At 33.2% G+C, this 19,230-nt stretch overlaps 5 protein-coding genes across 5 annotated transcripts; 3 read left to right on the forward strand and 2 right to left on the reverse strand.

Annotated features, from left to right (window-relative positions):
- Window positions 1-1,076: 1,076 nt before the first annotated feature.
- YEL1 (Arf family guanine nucleotide exchange factor YEL1) lies at window positions 1,077-7,082 on the forward strand (the record flags this gene model as incomplete). Its single annotated transcript, XM_004182179.1, has 1 exon — window positions 1,077-7,082. One exon carries the CDS (start codon window positions 1,077-1,079, stop codon window positions 7,080-7,082), a length of 6,006 nt encoding a protein of 2,001 aa, XP_004182227.1.
- A 3,074-nt stretch (window positions 7,083-10,156) lies between these two features.
- PUP3 (proteasome core particle subunit beta 3) lies at window positions 10,157-10,774 on the forward strand (the record flags this gene model as incomplete). The annotated part of the gene is made up of 1 exon (XM_004182180.1): window positions 10,157-10,774. One exon carries the CDS (start codon window positions 10,157-10,159, stop codon window positions 10,772-10,774), a length of 618 nt encoding a protein of 205 aa, XP_004182228.1.
- A 273-nt stretch (window positions 10,775-11,047) lies between these two features.
- On the reverse strand, window positions 11,048-11,551 carry CMC2 (Cmc2p; the record flags this gene model as incomplete). The annotated part of the gene is made up of 2 exons (XM_004182181.1): window positions 11,048-11,313; window positions 11,518-11,551. 2 exons carry the CDS (start codon window positions 11,549-11,551, stop codon window positions 11,048-11,050), a joined length of 300 nt encoding a protein of 99 aa, XP_004182229.1.
- A 330-nt stretch (window positions 11,552-11,881) lies between these two features.
- On the forward strand, window positions 11,882-14,185 carry MET6 (5-methyltetrahydropteroyltriglutamate-homocysteine S-methyltransferase; the record flags this gene model as incomplete). The annotated part of the gene is made up of 1 exon (XM_004182182.1): window positions 11,882-14,185. The coding sequence occupies one exon, from the start codon at window positions 11,882-11,884 to the stop codon at window positions 14,183-14,185; it is 2,304 nt and encodes a 767-aa protein (XP_004182230.1).
- A 275-nt stretch (window positions 14,186-14,460) lies between these two features.
- TBLA0I00510 (uncharacterized protein) lies at window positions 14,461-17,742 on the reverse strand (the record flags this gene model as incomplete). Its single annotated transcript, XM_004182183.1, has 1 exon — window positions 14,461-17,742. One exon carries the CDS (start codon window positions 17,740-17,742, stop codon window positions 14,461-14,463), a length of 3,282 nt encoding a protein of 1,093 aa, XP_004182231.1.
- Window positions 17,743-19,230: the final 1,488 nt, after the last annotated feature.

Below are 19,230 nucleotides of genomic sequence, written 5' to 3' on the forward strand. Positions count from 1 at the left end.
GAAATCTTTCCTCCAGATGGCGTATATTTGTCACAACTGTAAATCGTAGGAATTCACGCGTTGTCTCGTGTTGTTGACACTTCCCAATGCGGAACACCCCCGATCCTTGAAAAGATGACTAACCCTGTATTACCCTGTTTAACCCTAATTATATAACCTAATACAATGATTTGATTTTAAACATATCACGTGATAATCGAACCCTTTTTTTATGATTTACTAACCCTTGAAAACCTTAAACCCTTTTACAACCCTACAAACATCCGTGAACCCCGGTTCCCCTGAAAATGACAGCACACAAATATCGTGGGTGCTGCGACGTTTCTGTGCCGCACAAGGGTGGCGTGGGACAGGCTATAAATAGATTTGATAAAAAGCCAAGAGAGTAAAATATTTTTCAAAATGAGATTCGCTAGAAGTTCAGAAATAGACTAGATGAGATTATAAATATTAACTAACCGCTAGACAGTAAAGCACTTCTTGAGATTTATTAATAAAACTAAATAAAATAATACAACTCTAGTTACATACTATTCTAAATTTCGTTTTGTAAATCAAATCAACTAAACGGAAAAACCACAAGACACCAATCCATACCCTTATTCCTACATACCGAAAGCAAGTGAATTTTGTAACTTGTCATCACCTTTTTTAGACATAAGATTCTATAAATATATCCGGATTTATAACTATTTCTGTATCTGATAGTGTGTGTGTGTGTGTATAGTATCTAAAGCTTATCTAGTTTTTTTGCTTTGACGCTTACAGGCTTTTATTTTTATTGATTTTACTATCCTTTTGTCTTTTCCATTTTTTTTAGTTTTGTTGGACTAGGTGGAAATAGTTATTTATTTATTTATTAGGGACAATAATTAACCTTGGAAAATAAAAAATAAGTAAAAAAACACAAGGCAGCATTTGAAAAAATATCACAAGCACTAAACTACGAAATAAATAAATTCAAATATTTGAGATATAGTTAACCTCATACGGTTCCAAAGCGAATCATTTACGGCATTGAAGCTCAGAGTATAGTATAGGGGAACTGCATCACAAGATCACACACTCATTTAAGGATGAGTAGCAGTGTATCCAACTATAACAATAGCAATGCAAGCCAATGCAAATACAAGTATAATAATACAAATCAATATAAAAGTCCAGATCTTTACAACCAAGACGATTCGATAATAAGTATGAGCTCAATTACAACACCAAAGGATAACATTATCAATGACTCATTGTATGAGAGCTCCAATAGAGATAGTAACAACACAATCATCAACCCCAAAGGAACATCTGATAATTATACAAGTGCTAATCAAAATTCAAAATCATCTTTAAATGCCAATATAACGGCAGAAACAATATATTCAAACTCCTATATTAGTATAGATTTAGATTCCTTTGAGAATCAATGTAATAATAGAAACTCCCCGACTGCATTCATCAAAAGACCTACACCAGACACTTTGACTTCACCAACATCTCTTCGAAATACGGCATCACTAAATCCTAATATCGATTCATATATTAGCATAGATTCCTCATCCAATAATGATACAAGTAATGATTCATTATACCAAAATGCCCATAGTTCATTCCCAAGCGTAAGAACAAATCCTACCCCATCTTCAAGATTTAATTCAAAGCGTAATAGCACGCTTTTGAATAATACTAATAATAATAATAATAATAATAATAATAATAGCAATAGCAAAGAGACAATTATGCACCCCCAAAGACCGCCAATTCCAAGCATGCAGAGGACAATTAATTTAAATAATTCAAAAACAATAGAAAATGCAATAAATGCTATAGATTTGGCTGCAACAGCCAAAGAAAATGTTGCAGCAGCGATACCTAATGGAAATTCCAAGGCCATATCGAACCATCCTTATTCTATACGAGCGTTTAGTAATCCCGAAACAATTGAAGACGAAAATTCCAATAAAATTTCAGCTAATAATTCAAACGCAGATTATCATTCATCAAACTCAAATAGAAATAGTGTCTATTCAAATAAGTCTATTACAACAATTCATCCAGAGAGGCCACCTATTCCTACGGCCAAAAATTTCACGTCTAAAACAATACCTTCTTTTCAAGATAAGAATAACGATACCAATAAAACATTTAATGGAAGCACCACCAAAGATGTAGATGCTATTGTTAATGGCATCTCTCAAGCAACTAAGCTCATGCCCTCTTCTCAAGGAAGAAATATACCTACAATCAAATACACTAATACAGAAAGCAATATTTCTATTAATTCTTATAACAATAAGGATGAATATGCCGACAATTCAAATCTTGATGATGAAACAAATACAGTACAAACCAAATTCACTATTAGAAATAGAACTAGAACTGTAAGTGAGAATAATACACTTTCATATCAAGAAAGAAGCAATGATATTAATATCAATGCCAAGTCAAATCGGAATAGTATTTCTGCAGATTTAATTAGTACAAGAATTCATCCGGAAAGGCCACCAGTCCCTAATACAAGTAAAATTATAAATATTCAAACTACAAACTCGAAAGGAGATAAACCTATATCAAAGAGTAATATAGATTTGACTTCAAATCGAAAATCTTTTAATGGTACAAACTTGGCTAGAAATGGCTTATATTCTAATAAAGATTCTTCTCTGAATTCTTTTCAAAATCCCAAAGACAGCAATACTACCACAAGGAGCCTAAGTTCAGGTACTAATGCCAGCTCAGAAGATGCAAGCGCAAGAAGTAATACAAACTTGAAGAGGAGTGGTGTTCAATTAAATAAACAAATAATTCATCAAGAGAGACCACCAATCCCTAATACCAATAATAATAGGAATATAAGCTCATTATTTAGTAATAATTCTTCTAATAGAAGTTCAATTGGAAATAATAAAAGAACTAACCTTTATTCAAATAGAAACTCTGTCTCTTCAAAACAAGATACAAATAGACTGCCAACCCCACCTGCAAACAGTAATTCTATTCAAGCTGATTTAGAGGGGAAGCTAGAAAGTTTAAAATCCGATGTTAACTCAGAATATCCAGAACGGAGCTCAAATCCAAAGAGGAAATCATTTACAACATATACTGAACGAGTTTCTTCAAATGCAAGAAGAATCAATGATTATTTAGACAGCAATACAAATGCAAGAAAGGAAGCTTGGGAAATTAGCTATGCTTCTTTGAATAACGACGATGGTTCAACAAGCCAATATAAAAATACAGATACCATATATCCTTTGAAAAATTGTGTTAAACCGCCGCCTCCAAACAGTCCTCCACCTCCACACAATCTCCCACTCCCACTTAGTCCTCCCCTTCCACGTGATCCACCACCTTCACGTATTTCTCCATCTTCACATATTCCTCCACCTTCTTATATTCCTCCAAAGCCTTCCCAATTTCTTCCACCACCTTCGCATGTTCCCCCACCACCGATAAACTTTAATGATACAACTAGACAAAACAGAGAAAATAACTCGAGGAAAAGTTCTTCTAATGGTTCTCAAAGGAGTAGCTATTTCAATAACGATTATTTGAATAAAAATCCATATATATCTGATGACGATGACGATGACGATGATGATGATGAATATCTCGTTTTAAAAATAAGTAATGGTATAAGTCCATTGAAAGATACAAATTCAAATAAAATAAATACAAAAGATAGATATTTAAATATTTCAAATGAAAATATTTATCCAAGTAAAAACTCCAACACATTATCTCCCATACCGAAATCCAATCGTTTAAGTCCAAATAGAGATTCCTCCAATAGAGACTCATTTAATGGTTATTCGGATCGGAATTCAGCAAGTACTTACTCAAATAGAGATTCTAGCAGTGCTTATTCGAACAGTACTTACTCTAATAGAAATTCTGGAAATATCCTTCTAAATATTAATCAAAGTTTGTCAAATTCTGAACCAAAATCATATGATAGATTATCGAAGCATAAATTGTCTACAACTGAGTCGGATAGATATTCAAGCAGTAGCTTTGATAATATACAACCAGTAAATGAAAAGCAACAATCCTCGACGCTAAACAGAAATTCAATCACTTATTCTTCTGGTCACGATATATTGTCAAAGAGCAATCAATATCCTAAAAATTCCAATAGATATACCAATTGCTTTGATATTGGTAATGAGTTAGCAATTAGGAAATCACCCCAACAATTACAGGATAATTATGGATCGTCGGCGGGTAGCAAGAATACTGAGGCTTTGTTAAGCAATAAAGATTCAATCTATAATAATGCTCAACAAGGTTTTGAACCAAATAGTGGGTTTACTAATAATAAACCCCATCCAGATTTGCCAATGATGAATGGTAGATCTGTAGTGCAAGGCAATAGGGCCACTAGAGAATTCCTACTTAAAAGTAGTAGAGATTCCTCAAACACAATAATAAGTACCACATCTAATCAAACCGATAATACTACTACCACTGAAAAATCTCTTGATACGGACTTAGACTTATTTAAAAGGAAGCCAAGTATCGTTGTGAATACTGCTCCTGATATTCCATCTAAATTTATAACATCAACTAGCAACCCTCAAACGACTACGAGTTATAATTCCGGCTATTCTACTGATTCATCTTCTAGTTCAATTTCTGAATCAACTGCCGGATCACTTTCTCTTTCTGCCTCTAATGAGGCACACACTCCAAAAGTAAATAATAAATTTTCTACAAATGATACCCTTACTATTGATACAGAATATCCAACACTTGTAGAATCTCCAACCATGAGCACTATTCATTCTTTTACTACTACACAATTTACAACACCAGATCCTAATGAAAAAGTGCCATCAATTACCGATAAGGAAATTGCTTATAAAATGTTGTTACATGAATATTTTAAAGTAGAATTTAAAGAATATGCAAATTATTTAGGTTCGAAAAAAAATAATCTAATATTGCAAAGCTTTATTGGCCTTTTGAAGCCCTTGCCATCTTCTTTGCTAGACTGTCTAATTCAGCTCTCCAAGTCAGTTTATTTAATAGCTGAATCTCAAAATTTAGATAGAATATTGGAAGAATTATCAAAGCAATATGCTAAACAATATCCTGATTCTATATTCTCCACTCATTTTGAACTGTATCACATTGTTTTATTTTCGCTTTTAATCCTAAATTCAAATTTGCATACATTTGTTGGAACCTCCTCATCTATTACAGTATCACTTAGTATATTCATTGATGATACACTTTATGCTTTGAAAAAGGAATGTGACAGAAAAAAATGGGATTATTTAGAGCTAGTTGAAAATGTAAGTTCTGATGAGAATATTAAAACTGCTTTAGCCAAATACTATAAGGAATTGGAACTTCGTCAATTGCCGTTGTATGATCACGAGGAAATCTTAAAAAATAACAGTAAGAAGCATGGACGTGCACATTTAGCTCATGTGAACCAAAAAGCTGTAGCCCATGGCATTAGCAATACCACATCAAAGATTAAAAAAACAACTAAAAAATCTTATTTATTAAAAAGAAGCGCCAGTATCGCGACTCTTGCGAACAGCCACCCTACTGATGATGGTCATAACAGACATTCTGGCAGAAACTCTAGAGGTAAGGGCAAATCGAATTCAAGGTCGAAAACAAGGACCACTTCAAATTCAAAATCAGCTAAAAAAATTAATAATAGACGTGCAATAAAGGGATATTCACTAAATGAGCCCTTACTTGTACCATTTAAGGATCTTTATAAAAAGGAGAGTTTTGATTATGAGCTTGTTACTAATCATGAATCAATTTGGTATGTGGATGATATTATTATGACACCACAAACTATATTCAGTGCACAAATACAATTAATACCACAGGTTCAACCCACTCAACTTCGAATACCTTCTGGGTCTAGCTTAATCTCAACTTCAAATTCAAGTTCAACATCAAACATTTCGAAAAGCGATCTAATATCTATGGAAACCTCTACAAGGACAAGGTCTAGTACAAGCTCAAAACGTAGGGCCAGATCTAGTTCAAGATCAAGGGTAAAATCTCACTCTAGATCATCATCAGCATCCACTATTACATCTCGCTCAGTTCCGGTCGGGCCTACAATATCAAATGAGGAAAATGAAAAGAAATATCAAACTCAACCTCAATCACAATCTATAAGAAAAAAAATATTGTCCAATTTGTTTAGAAAACCTAAATCCTCTCACTCACAATACACAGATGATGCTGTTTCAAACAACTGGGATACAATTGAAATTTCTAGAATAAATAGTAATACTGTACGACTTTCAGGATCATATGAATATGTTGAAGGTTCTTTCCCCAGTTCAAATATAGATAGAGTTGTTAAAGTTAACAGCGATTCAGGTCCATTAGAAAATGATGCTAACTTTGGTATGGCAATTGCCAGAATTATCGTAAAAGAAGGGCGTTTATATTTATTTAAAATCCCCTTGTCATCAAAATATCCCAATGATTTAAAATTGCAGTTACAAGAAAATGCAGATTATTTGAATCTAATCCAATCAGAAAATATTGATTTAAATAGTTTACTTACCTTTAGAGAAGCTCATCAATCCTTTAAAATTTATAATCTGAAGGATACTATTGCCATCGCAAAAGGAAGTGAGAAGGTACTTGTAGAATTTTCAGATGAAAAGACATTACAGTTTGATGTTTCTAAAGAAAATGCAGGTGAAATTATTAATTGTATTAATTTTTGGTCAAGCAGAACTTCAATTCCGCCTAATTTATTAGAATCATCATTAGATGATACAAAACAATACGGTTGGTCATTACCTATTTCAGATACAGATATACTAGTATCAACTTGGGAACCTCCACATGCGCATTCTATTACCATGGCAAATGTCGTGAATAATAAAGAATTAGTCGAATGTGTTGATGATTGGGTTAATTATTTATCAGTTGTGAAGGATATGATGATAGAGCATGAATCAATTGAGCAGAAGATCAAACAAATCTGGTCAAAAGACAGCATGAATTCCAATTACGAAATCGTGATGAAAAATTGGAATAAAAAAACCAATATTTGCACAGACAAATTAGACGTTGTAAAGAATATATTCGTGTATTAGGAATTGCTGAGGAGGAATTGTTTACGACAGAGAGACAACCTTGATTAAGTTCACATCTGTTTATAGCACTTATATGTATTTTATGTAAAATATATATATATATATATATATTACAATTCAATACAAAAAAGACGCTATTGTAACAATTCTTATAAAACATTATGTTTTTGTTTATTTTTTTTCTCTTTTTTTTCATCGATTTAATTTAGAATATCCATTGATAGGTTCACTTAATGACTTTTATATATATATATATATATGTATATTTATACATTGGCATAATTTTCAGCATACATAAATTGCTAGATATTTATAGTCTTTATGCAGTAAAACAGTAGATATACTGTTTTGGGATAAAAGAGAGTATAGCGTAAATATACGTGGCTAATAAAACCCCCAATTGGATAATTGATGGTCGCCAGATGGAGTACATCCTATAACTACTTTAGGATATACTAAGCATGAGAGACATACAAATCTTGTCATGTCAATTAGATGAAAAATCCTTGACAAGTTCTCTCCCGGAACCTGAATACCTTAATAGATGACACGAATGGGAAAAAAAACGGTCTAAGCTGAACAAAATAAAATATCGATCATCAACAATTGGTCAACCGTGAGGTTGGCTGCTGATTACAGAGTACAATCCAGTTATTTCTCTACAATTACATTCGCGTAAGCTCAGCCTCATCACTCTAGTTTTCAAAAGGGGGCGGATAAGGTTTCTTGGAATTTTAATGTCTGATCCTTTTGTACGACTTCCTTGTTTGATGAGCTGGTCTTGGTAGGCTTGGTGCTCTTCTTTTTCCCATTTTAATTATATGTATTTGTTTATCAATGTAATCTATCTTTATTTGTTCTTTTCTAACACCGTATATTTTAAAATATTCTACTCTTTCTTTGGGAAGTGTTTTTTTCGATTTCTTTCATTGGCACATTTGTCGTGAACCAATGTTTGCACTCTTTCCAGGAACACTTAGCTATTGATTCATTTTCTATTATGTTAATATCCTTAATAGAAACAGGTTGGTATAATCTTTGAGCTACGTCTATCTGGGTTGGAGGTACTTCCCTGTGGTTGTTCCCTCTCTCATTGAATGGTTTCAACTCTGGATGCTTTATCCAACACTGTTCAGTTAGGCGATACCCTCATTTACAGTACGAACATAGTCCTCTAGACTTCCTAGTAGAAGACAGATTGTTGACTAAATTAGGTTTGTTGACCAAATTAGAACGTTTACGGTTAGATTTTGGGTTCAAGTTATTAATTTTAAATGAAATAGGTTCTAGTCTAGTTTTGTTTATTTGACGTTCTTGCATACGCTGACGAGCCATGAATAATTCATTGTCTAATGAGTACGGCTTATGAGCACGGAATTCATTTTGTAAGTTCGTATCAACTCTTGCAATAAATGCTTCTAGCATAGCTTTTTCTGCAATTAGTTCAGGAACTAGCTCAGTCCTAAGGTCTGAAAATTTTCTCAGGGAATCCATATCAGTTACTCTGATATCACGTAAAATTAACATTGTCAGAGCTAATTTGTTTTGCGTTGCATACTTAGCATGCATGACACCAATCATCTCTTAGATGGTAATGCCAGGCTTATTTAAACATGGTTGTTTAGAAAAGTAATTGGAGGCTTCTCCCCGTAAGGAAGCAGACACTACCTTCTTTGCATTCGTACCGGTTAGGTTTAACCCTTCTGTCCACCTGGTTAGCGTACCTTGCCAAGCTTCGAAATTTTTATCGTCCTTGTTTGATGAACCACTGAATTTAGAACTTAGACTAATCGTCTCGCATAAATTGATAGCCGCTGCCTTAACTTCTTTAGCGTTAGCATCTTCTAGTTTTGCAGCAGCATCGGATGCAGTCAACGAAGTGGAAGAAGTATTAGTGTTAGGTACAACAGTAGATTAGTTGTCTCCTGAAGGTATACTAGGTCCAGGGGGTATAGTTTGAATTGGATAAGTAGTGTCGGTCATTTTAAGGTAAAGGTAGCGGAAGAAATATTTATTCTTCCTTTGGTAACAATAAGGAGATGTTAGGATGTATTCTGCGGAGTTAATGAATAGCTTGTGATATAGTCAATATATCAATCTTGTTGTATTATTCGATAATTCTATATATCTATATAGTAGTGATTCTTATAGATTAGATCTGAAAGTTAATATATATAGGTAAGAGGACAGAGTGTTTTCCGGGTCATCTATCTGTTAGGGATATTTATACATCTTACCCGATTGATGGATATCGCTATATACGGTAGCGTACGATAGACACCCCTGAGAACCCTTATTCCTCTTACCTACATATATATTAACCTCCAGACCTAATCTATTAGAACCAACACTATATAGATATATAGAACTATCGAATAATACAGCCAGACTGATATATTGACTATATCACAAGCTATTCATTAACTCCGCAGAATACATCCTAACACTATCATATACGCCACCGTAGATAGCGATATCCATCAATCGGGTAAGATTTATAATATCTCTAACATAACATTATAATCCCTACTAAAAAATATCAAATAGTTCACAGATGAAACATTTAAGTTTTTTCTTTCTTGATAATTTGTTTAAATTTATTAAACTTATAAAGGTAGAGTTGGAGAAAATATCTTGAAACTTAACCAAATGTATTACAACACATTAACTTACTTGAGCATATTTTCACAAAGTGTGTTTTCCCAGGTATATAACTTGATAAGATATAATTTTTTCCCGTTAATTATATAAATAACTAATAATATAAATTTACCGTTTTTTTTTTAGAAGAAAGAAACATTTCTATACTTTGATATACTAAAAACATTAACCAATTATTTTGTTAACAAAAACAAACTATAACAGAAAACTATATTTCTGTAAAAACGAAGCCGTAACCTTTACTGAATTGTGACGCGCGCCAAGTCACGTTTTCGGAGAATGCGTTTTAATGAAAAATCAAAAAAAAACTGATATAATTATAATGGTGTATTATAAGGGTGGCAAAAAATAATACATCTTTAAGAATAGTATAAATATTCTAGATAAGAGAATAACCAAATACAAAAACAAATATGTCTGATCCAAGTTCTATCAATGGGGGTGTTGTTGTGGCGATGACCGGTAAAGATTGTGTTGCCATTGCCTGTGATTTACGTCTGGGAAGTCAATCGTTAGGTGTGTCTAATAATTTTGAAAAAATCTTTCATTATGGCCATGTATTTTTTGGTATCACTGGGTTAGCTACAGATGTCACTACCTTGAATGAATTGTTCCGTTACAAGACTAATATGTATAAATTGAAAGAAAACCGATCTATTGAACCCGAAACTTTTACCAATCTAGTGTCAAGTACGTTATATAGTAAAAGATTTGGACCATATTTTGTGGGGCCTGTTGTTGCAGGGTTGAATAGTAAAACAGGAAAACCATATATCGCAGGGTTTGATTTAATCGGGTGTATTGATGAGGCTAAAGATTTCATTGTAAGTGGTACTGCCAGTGATCAATTATTTGGTATGTGTGAATCATTATATGAACCTAATTTAGAAAGTGAAGATCTATTCGAAACCATCAGCCAAGCCCTATTAAATGCTGTAGATCGTGATGCATTATCTGGTTGGGGTGCTGTGGTGTATATAATCAAGAAAGATAAAGTGATTAAGAGATACTTGAAGACCAGACAGGATTAATCAAGGCTAAAAATTGAAAAAAAATAAAACAAAAAACTAGACGAGACGAAGTGATAAGAGCTTCTTCACAAATATATATGTATTTACATGATATGTGATACTTGCGTACGATATAGGATATATACTTGCATACTACTAATAATACAAATTAATAAAAAGAGAAAAAGAAAACATCAAATTATCGTCGCATGCCACAAAGAATGCGTGCGTCGGTAAACTTGTGTATTACTATCGTTATTATTTTCATTTTAATTATTCTTCTTTTATATTCTATTACGAGTTACGTTTGGCTTTCTCACGTTCAACGAGCTGGCGCAATAGAGCTTCATCACGCTCTAAATCATCCCAGGCATTAGCATTAGCATTCTTGGCTGCTGCGTTCTCACGTGCATTGGCCAAACGTTGACGAGCATAGTCATGACTGAATTGGCGCATACAAGCACTTAGAGCATCCTTCTCATTGTTACAAGCCCCCAACATACGACGGGCATAGGAACTGTTATGACACTCTTCTAGTAGACGAGCATAATGGGCACAAGCTAAATCAAGAAAGATAGGCGGTTAGTAATGAAGGAACAAAATAATTAATGATGATGATGATGATGATGACAATATAAAGGAAAAAAAGAATATCACGTGATATGATTAGGTCACGTGCATAGGTCACAGCTGGAACCAGCATTAAAAAGCAGAGCTAGAACTAGAACCAGAACCAGAGCATAGTAGAGTTGGCAAATACATACCAGTGTGTTTGGCGGCTTCACGATCAGGCTGCATGGTGTGGCGTAATATGTGTGTAACTTGTGTAATTAGTGTGGTGTGGCGGTGGAACAATATTTAGCAATGTGTTGTGTGTGGTTCAGTACAGCCGCGCTGACACGCTCTTTATAGCGCGCAGCGCGAAGCGGCGTGGACAAAGGGGCAAGAGCACGTGCCATGACTCCCCTACAAAAGGGGCAGAAGAAGTCACTGTATATAAAGCAAGAATTATGATGAGTTTCCTTGTGTTGATTGTTCTTTGGTCTTGTTATTTGTTCAATTGGATCATACCATTGAACATCATCACAACCGATTAAGGTGAAAAATTCAAAATAATATAAAAAAAAAATGGCCAAATCAGCAGTCTTAGGGTTCCCAAGAATTGGGCCAAATAGAGAATTGAAGAAAAGTACTGAGTCTTACTGGAAGGGGAAGATTACCCAGGACGAGCTTGTGGCAGTGGGGAAGCAAATTAGAAAGGACAATTGGTTGTTGCAAAAACAGAGTGGGATTGATATTATTCCATCCAATGATTTCTCGTTCTACGATCATATCTTGGATATCTCCGTATTGTTCAATGTGATCCCTAAACGTTATTCCGACTTGAAATTATCTACTTTGGATACCGTTTTTGCCATGGGTAGAGGGTTACAAAGGGATGAAATTGATGTGACTGCTTTAGAGATGGTTAAATGGTTTGATTCTAACTATCATTATGTTAGACCTACTTTCTCCCATGATACTCAATTTAAATTGGTCGGTTCTAAGCCAATTGATGAATTTTTGGAAGCCAAGGAATTGGGTGTCATCACTAGACCTGTCTTGCTAGGTCCTGTATCTTTATTATTCTTGGGTAAACCAGATAACGATTCTTTAGATTTAGATTTGTTATCTTTGTTACCTAAATTATTACCTGTTTACGTCGAATTATTGACTCAATTGAAAAAAGCAGGTGCAGAACAAGTTCAAATTGATGAACCTATCTTGGTTTTGGATTTGGATTCTAAAGTTAAAGCTGCATATTCTACTTTTTTCAAAGCTTTAGAAGCTGCTTCCACTACTATCCCATCAATCACATTATCTACTTATTTCGGTACTGTAGTTCCAAATTTGGAAGTTTTGAAATCTGCTCCAGTAGAAACTTTACATTTTGATTTCATTAGAGCTCCAGAACAAATTAATGATGTCTTAACAGTTATCTCTGCCAATCAAAAATTATCCATTGGTATTGTCGATGGTAGAAACATTTGGAAAAATGATTTCGAAACGTCTATTGAATTCATTAATAATGTCATCCAAAAGATTCCAACTGAAAGAATCGTCATTGCTACTTCTTCTTCATTATTACATACCCCTGTAGATTTAAATAATGAAACTAAATTATCCGATGAAGTTAAAGATTTCTTCTCATTTGCTACTCAAAAATTGAATGAAGTTACCATTTTAACAAACTTAATCAATAATCCAAAGGATGTTGATGCTATTAAACAATTGGAAGTAAATATAAAATCTATCACTGCCAAGAAAAACTCCAAGATTACTACCAATGAAACTGTTCAAAAAAGATTGAAATCCATCGATGATAAGATGGCCACTCGTGCTTCTCCATTCGTTGAAAGATTAAAGGAACAACAAAAGGTTTTCAACTTACCTTTATTCCCAACAACAACAATTGGTTCTTTCCCACAAACCAAAGATATTAGAATCAATAGAAACAAATTCGTAAAAGGTACTATCACAAAGGAAGAATATGAAACTTTTATTAATGAAGAAATTGAAAGAGTCATTAGATTCCAAGAAGAAATCGGTTTAGATGTCTTGGTTCATGGTGAACCAGAAAGAAATGATATGGTTCAATATTTCGGTGAACAAATTGATGGTTATTATTTCACTCAAAACGGTTGGGTTCAATCCTATGGTTCTAGATACGTTAGACCACCAATCATTGTTGGTGACTTATCAAGACCAAACCCAATGTCTGTAAGAGAATCTGTCTATGCTCAATCTATAACCAAAAAGACTGTTAAAGGCATGTTGACTGGTCCAATTACCTGTTTAAGATGGTCTTTCCCTCGTGTCGATATTAATCAAGAATCTCAAGCTTTACAATTAGCCTTAGTTCTAAGAGATGAAGTTCAAGATTTGGAAAAAGCCGGTATTAAATGTATTCAAGTCGATGAACCTGCCTTGAGGGAAGGTTTACCTTTACGTGAAGGTAAAGAAAGATCTGAATATTTGGATTGGGCTGCAAAGGCTTTCCGTGTTGCTACCTCCGGTGTTACCAACGCTACTCAAATCCATTCTCATTTCTGTTACTCAGATTTGGATCCAACTCATATTAAAGCTTTGGATGCTGATGTCGTTTCCATTGAATTCTCCAAGAAAGATGATCCAAAATATATCAAAGAATTTCAAACTTATCCAAACCATATTGGCTTAGGTCTTTTCGATATTCATTCCCCAAGAGTTCCATCAAAGGAAGAATTTATTGCCAAAATCGACAAAATCTTAGAATCTTATCCTGCTGAAAAATTCTGGGTTAATCCAGATTGTGGTCTAAAGACAAGAGATTGGGATGAAACTAGGGTGTCCTTAACCAATATGGTTGAAGCCGCAAAATACTTCCGTGAAGAATATGAATCAAAGAATTAATAATTGACACTTTATATTTTTTATCTTAAAGACTTGCATTCGTTTACTTACTATATTTTTCTTACGTTTCTACTTATTTATTTATATAGTTTAACCAACCCTTACTTTTACTTTTAAATACTTCTTTGCAAGAAGAAAGCGATTTCTTCTATTTTTATTAAATATATATAAAAAAGACTCTTCCTAAACTTTATAATTTTATATAAATTTATAAAATAATGTATGATTAAAGCAATGAAAAGAAAAAAACAACATTAATTTTAAAATATTCTTCTTTATAAGCCTTCAACAACTCCCTGGAAATAAAAACTTAATATAATAACGAAATACAACAATACCATCATCGACCCTTTAAAATAATTTGACTTCCCTTCAGCATACAAATATGTAAATAATAGAGTACTAGATATCAATGAAAAAAAATCCCATCTTTCAAATATTAATGCAAACATTTGATTACTAATATCAACTTTACTATGATTCATATTCCATGTATAAAAGATTGAATAAATAACCAATGCTGGAATTTGTAATAGACAAACTTGTAATGCATATGCACTACCGATCTCCATGGACAATGCTACATTCCCATTGATGGCAAAGGAAATGGCATTTAAAAATTCAGTAGTATTAGGCACTAACGCAAATATAGTTAAACCTAAAATCTTTGGATCTAACGAGGGGAAATCTTCCAACACAGTATCAACACAGTCTACCAAGATTTCTGCAATCATAGCATATAATAATGTAGCAAACAACAAGATTAAGGTAGATTTACTTCTCGACCAATTTGGTGCATCATGCCCACCGTCTTGATGCACAGCATTGGCACAATTGTTATTAGTAATGCTAATCTCTGGCACAAGCTCATTAGTAGTTCCAGTATTCTTGTTAGTATTATTATTTCCTTGAAGTTGGGCCTGTGATGCTGTTTGCGACTGAGTTTGTGATAATGGAGCTAATTGAGACTGTTGATCTGCAATGGGTAATTGCCAAATTAGTTTTGCATGTGTTCTTAACGTAAACCATAAACCAATACTATAAGCTAAAAATAATGCAATAGTACATGCTACTGATAGTGGGATTAAAACGTGAGTAAACATGTTATTGTATTTTAATGGTGGACGATTAAAATAACATTTTTCTTCACGAATTGCCATAAATGCAGTTTGGAAACTTAATGGATATGATTGTTCGGATTTGATATCACTATTTATTTCTCCTCTGTTATCACAAATAACTTCATAACCACTATAAAGTTCGAAGAAAATTGTAGGAACTGACATAACAATCATAGAAAATATTAACAGAGCAGATGAGACACCAGCACTAGCAGGATTATAACGTTGAGTCTTTCTCTTTAAAGCCCCACCACACATGGATAATCCAGGCAACAATAAAATGGCACCTAAAATTGACCCCACAATAGACCCTTCTACTAATCTACCTTTATTTTGATTTAAAGCAACACAATATAAATAAATTTCTACAATAGTAGAGAAAAAGGCATTTAAAACTGCGCCAAGACCCATAGATGTTTGTGCAGATATAGATGCCACGGCTTGACCTATGTAAAATGCTAATGGAATGATGGATGCTAAACATAAAACAAAAATATTGGAAGGATTTGTAAGAGCAGATTCCAATTGAAGAATATTTTTTAAAACGTAAAAATCAAAGATGGTGAAAAAGACAATAGAAATTAAATTGACAACGATCACATTTGTACCATCTACTGTAAATTTATAATAATGCCAACCAGCAGCTCTAAATGTACATAATAAAATGTTTTTATCATCACTAGTATTCATAATACTTCTAGATGAACTTGAATTGTTTTTAAGTGATTTAAAACCTAATGCTAAAGGATGTTTTCTACAATGATACATTAAATTCCACAAAATATTACTCATTGGGATCGTGAAAACAAATAACCATGTTATAAGGGATAATAACAAGCCAATTGGTTGTACAAATAAGTGGAAACAGATATAAAATATTATTCTACCAAATGTCCAATTACCTCTACCAAAATATCTGCGATTTGCACCATTATTATTAGCAGTATCATCTCCCAGATTAGAGTTGCCATCAGAATTTAATGGATCATTAATATTTGGATAACTTCTCATAGTACTTTGAGAAAATTGTTGATTCATGGGGATCGAATGAGTTTGATTTGTAGTTGGTACTCTTGCATTAGCAGATGTATTGTTATTACCTGAGTTAGTAGGATTAGGTGATGATTGTTGTGTTGACATATATCTTTGAATAGAATCATAGGAAGGATGGTTTAAACTAGTGTTATGTAATAATGGGTCAGTTGATTGAGTTTGAGATTGATGGAAAAATAACCTATTCTTATAAGAGGTGGCCCATTTATAAAATTGTTGAACACTAATACCTTCATCTTTATCTTCTTCCCAGTAACGTTCATTAGTGACCAAAAAGACAACTTTACCAAATGGCCATAATAAATATTTGGCCAAATTGAAGAATACAGATGCATATTCTCTTGCAGATTTAGTAAATAAACCAAGTGTTAAAACTAATAAGGCAGCAATAGAATATATTATAAATAACAACAAACCTAGTGTAGATAACCAAACAAAATTTGAAATTTTAACAAACCAAGTAATTTTTTTCAATTTTGTCTCATGAATATCTTCAGCAGCTGCACTTTGTACAGATCTTTTTTTCTTATATAACGCAGGTTTCCAAATTCTTATACCGAATGGATGAGTTTCATTAATAGCATCCTGTCTTTCTCTCAAAGTGTACGATTCTAATGAAGATGTCATAGACACTTGATCGTTAGATATAGTAGGGTTTTGCATATTAATAATATCACTGGCATTAAAATAATCAGCGTGATGAATATTAGTTGGGGAGGGTAAAGTTTGGAGGGTATGGGCCAAAACCTCGGCTACTATTTCTTCTTCTTCTTCTTCAGTTAGATGATGCTTGGAACATGACTTGTTGACATTAGTATTATTATTAGTGGTGTTATTATTAGTGGCATTAGCATTAGTGACATTAGTATTGGCATTGGCATTATTATTAGGTTCAACATTTGGGGTATTAGAATTAGATTTTGAAAGAGTAGAACCAGTATTCGGTTGAGAAACCATTGGAACAGAGGTTTCGGAGGGATATCTTAAAGGTCTTGGTGATCTACGGCTAGGGATTCTTTGACTCGAAGAACTTGCAGTCATATTTACCAAACGCTGTGGAACGGGGTATACTGTCTTATTAGCCCCTAAGCTAAAAGAACTATTATTATTATTGGTAGCTGTACCAGTAAATACAGATGCATTGGTTTGGTAATTTCTTATATCTTGCTCAATTTCTTCTGGTCCATCATCAACACTAAAGACTCTTTTAACATGCTCTCCTAGGGGATGAGAGTGTTGAGGGATTAGTACATGAGGGGAAACTGTATTTTGAATTTGAGTTGTATTTGGAGTTTGGTTTGATGTTAAAGAATTTACACTATGAACAGTAGTTTGTGAGCTTTGATGATATAACTTTGGGGTTTTATTCTTTGAATTTGACATTATTGATTAAAGTAAAGAGTATAACTTCCAAGATATTTTTTTTTACAAAAAAAAGAAAAAAATACTGTAATATAGAGGTGACGATAAATACGGTATAGTTTAAAAGAGGAAATTACTATCAGAGATACAGATAGACCTTTTTTTTAATTCTCGAATCAAAAGGAAAGAAAGTAAAAGAAGGGTTCAGAGTTTTATTTATCCTTTTATATTGTATTTCCTGATGTAAGGATTTATTTACTTTTATACGAGAGATACGATCGAATCTGCAATAAACTTAACCAATCAATACTTTATGTGTCAAAATAGAAAACAATAAGCAGCCAACAACAAACGTAAATCAAATCAATAGTGTTTTTGTTGTTCTTTAATATAAAATTTAAACAGGTCAATTATCTTACCCTTTTTAAACAGTTGAAAACAACATGTTTCATTGAAAAAGTAAATATGCTATTTTCGGCAAAATCTGGTAAAAAGGGTTAGGGCTCGGGCGAGGTTAGTGTTGACACATATCGAGGGTTGTTACTTGCCTTTGTATATATAGTTTTATAAATAGCATACGGCTGAAGAATGCCTATTATCAAATGATTGGCTAAAGATGCCTGTAGTGAAGAGAATGTATATTGAATAAAAAACATTATCTAGGTAGCAAACAGAAGAAAATAATTGACTATCATCTCAACGAGTGCATTTACAATCATTAACAAGATTAGAAAGATAAGGATAATTAAATAGATTCAGCTTATTTATTCAGTTCTTCTTTTACTTATTAAATAGATATTCAGAAATAAGTAATCAACCTTATCAAGCATGTCTTTCATGCTTTTAAAATTCTCAGAAATACTAACAATACCTTATTGCTTTTTTTCTTCACAGCGGCTAGATTCTTTAAATTTTAGGGGTGTAAGTCGCCATCAGTTTAAAGGGAGACAAGCAGCTAATTTTCCATACCATATTTTTAGCTCGGCATTGTTCCGCCCACATATAATAAATAAAGAAGGATTTGCTATTGAGAACTAAATTTAGAGACTTGCAATATCCTTCTTTTATCACTACTCTTCTTAAAAATATATTAAAAAACTCATTATTAATAAACAACGGGCCAATATGAATAATTTATACTAATATATTACAATTGAAGACTATTCTTAGGGCTTTTAGATTACTTTATTAAAAGGTCCCGTGATTTCTTTTTGAGTGTGGTAGGATCTTTACTCCAAGGCTTTGAATATTTTCCCTGGAAAAACACATCCTTAAGTATGACATCTGCAAGATATGCCATCTATGATGAACAAGAGCATACATTGTTATTAGCCGCTCAATATACAGGCAATTTCTCTGTATACCTTTAATAGACGCGAAAAGAGAACTCAACTCAAATCACGTGAATCTAATTTCCTGCTTCCGGACCTCTACGGCTATTTTCTGCTGATCGCTTCCAGCCTCTTTCCTTGTCCCTTTTGGAATTTCGCGTGCTCTATTCGTGGACCA

Source organism: Henningerozyma blattae, chromosome 9, assembly GCF_000315915.1.
Source record: "Henningerozyma blattae CBS 6284 chromosome 9, complete genome".
Taxonomy (NCBI): domain Eukaryota; kingdom Fungi; phylum Ascomycota; class Saccharomycetes; order Saccharomycetales; family Saccharomycetaceae; genus Henningerozyma; species Henningerozyma blattae.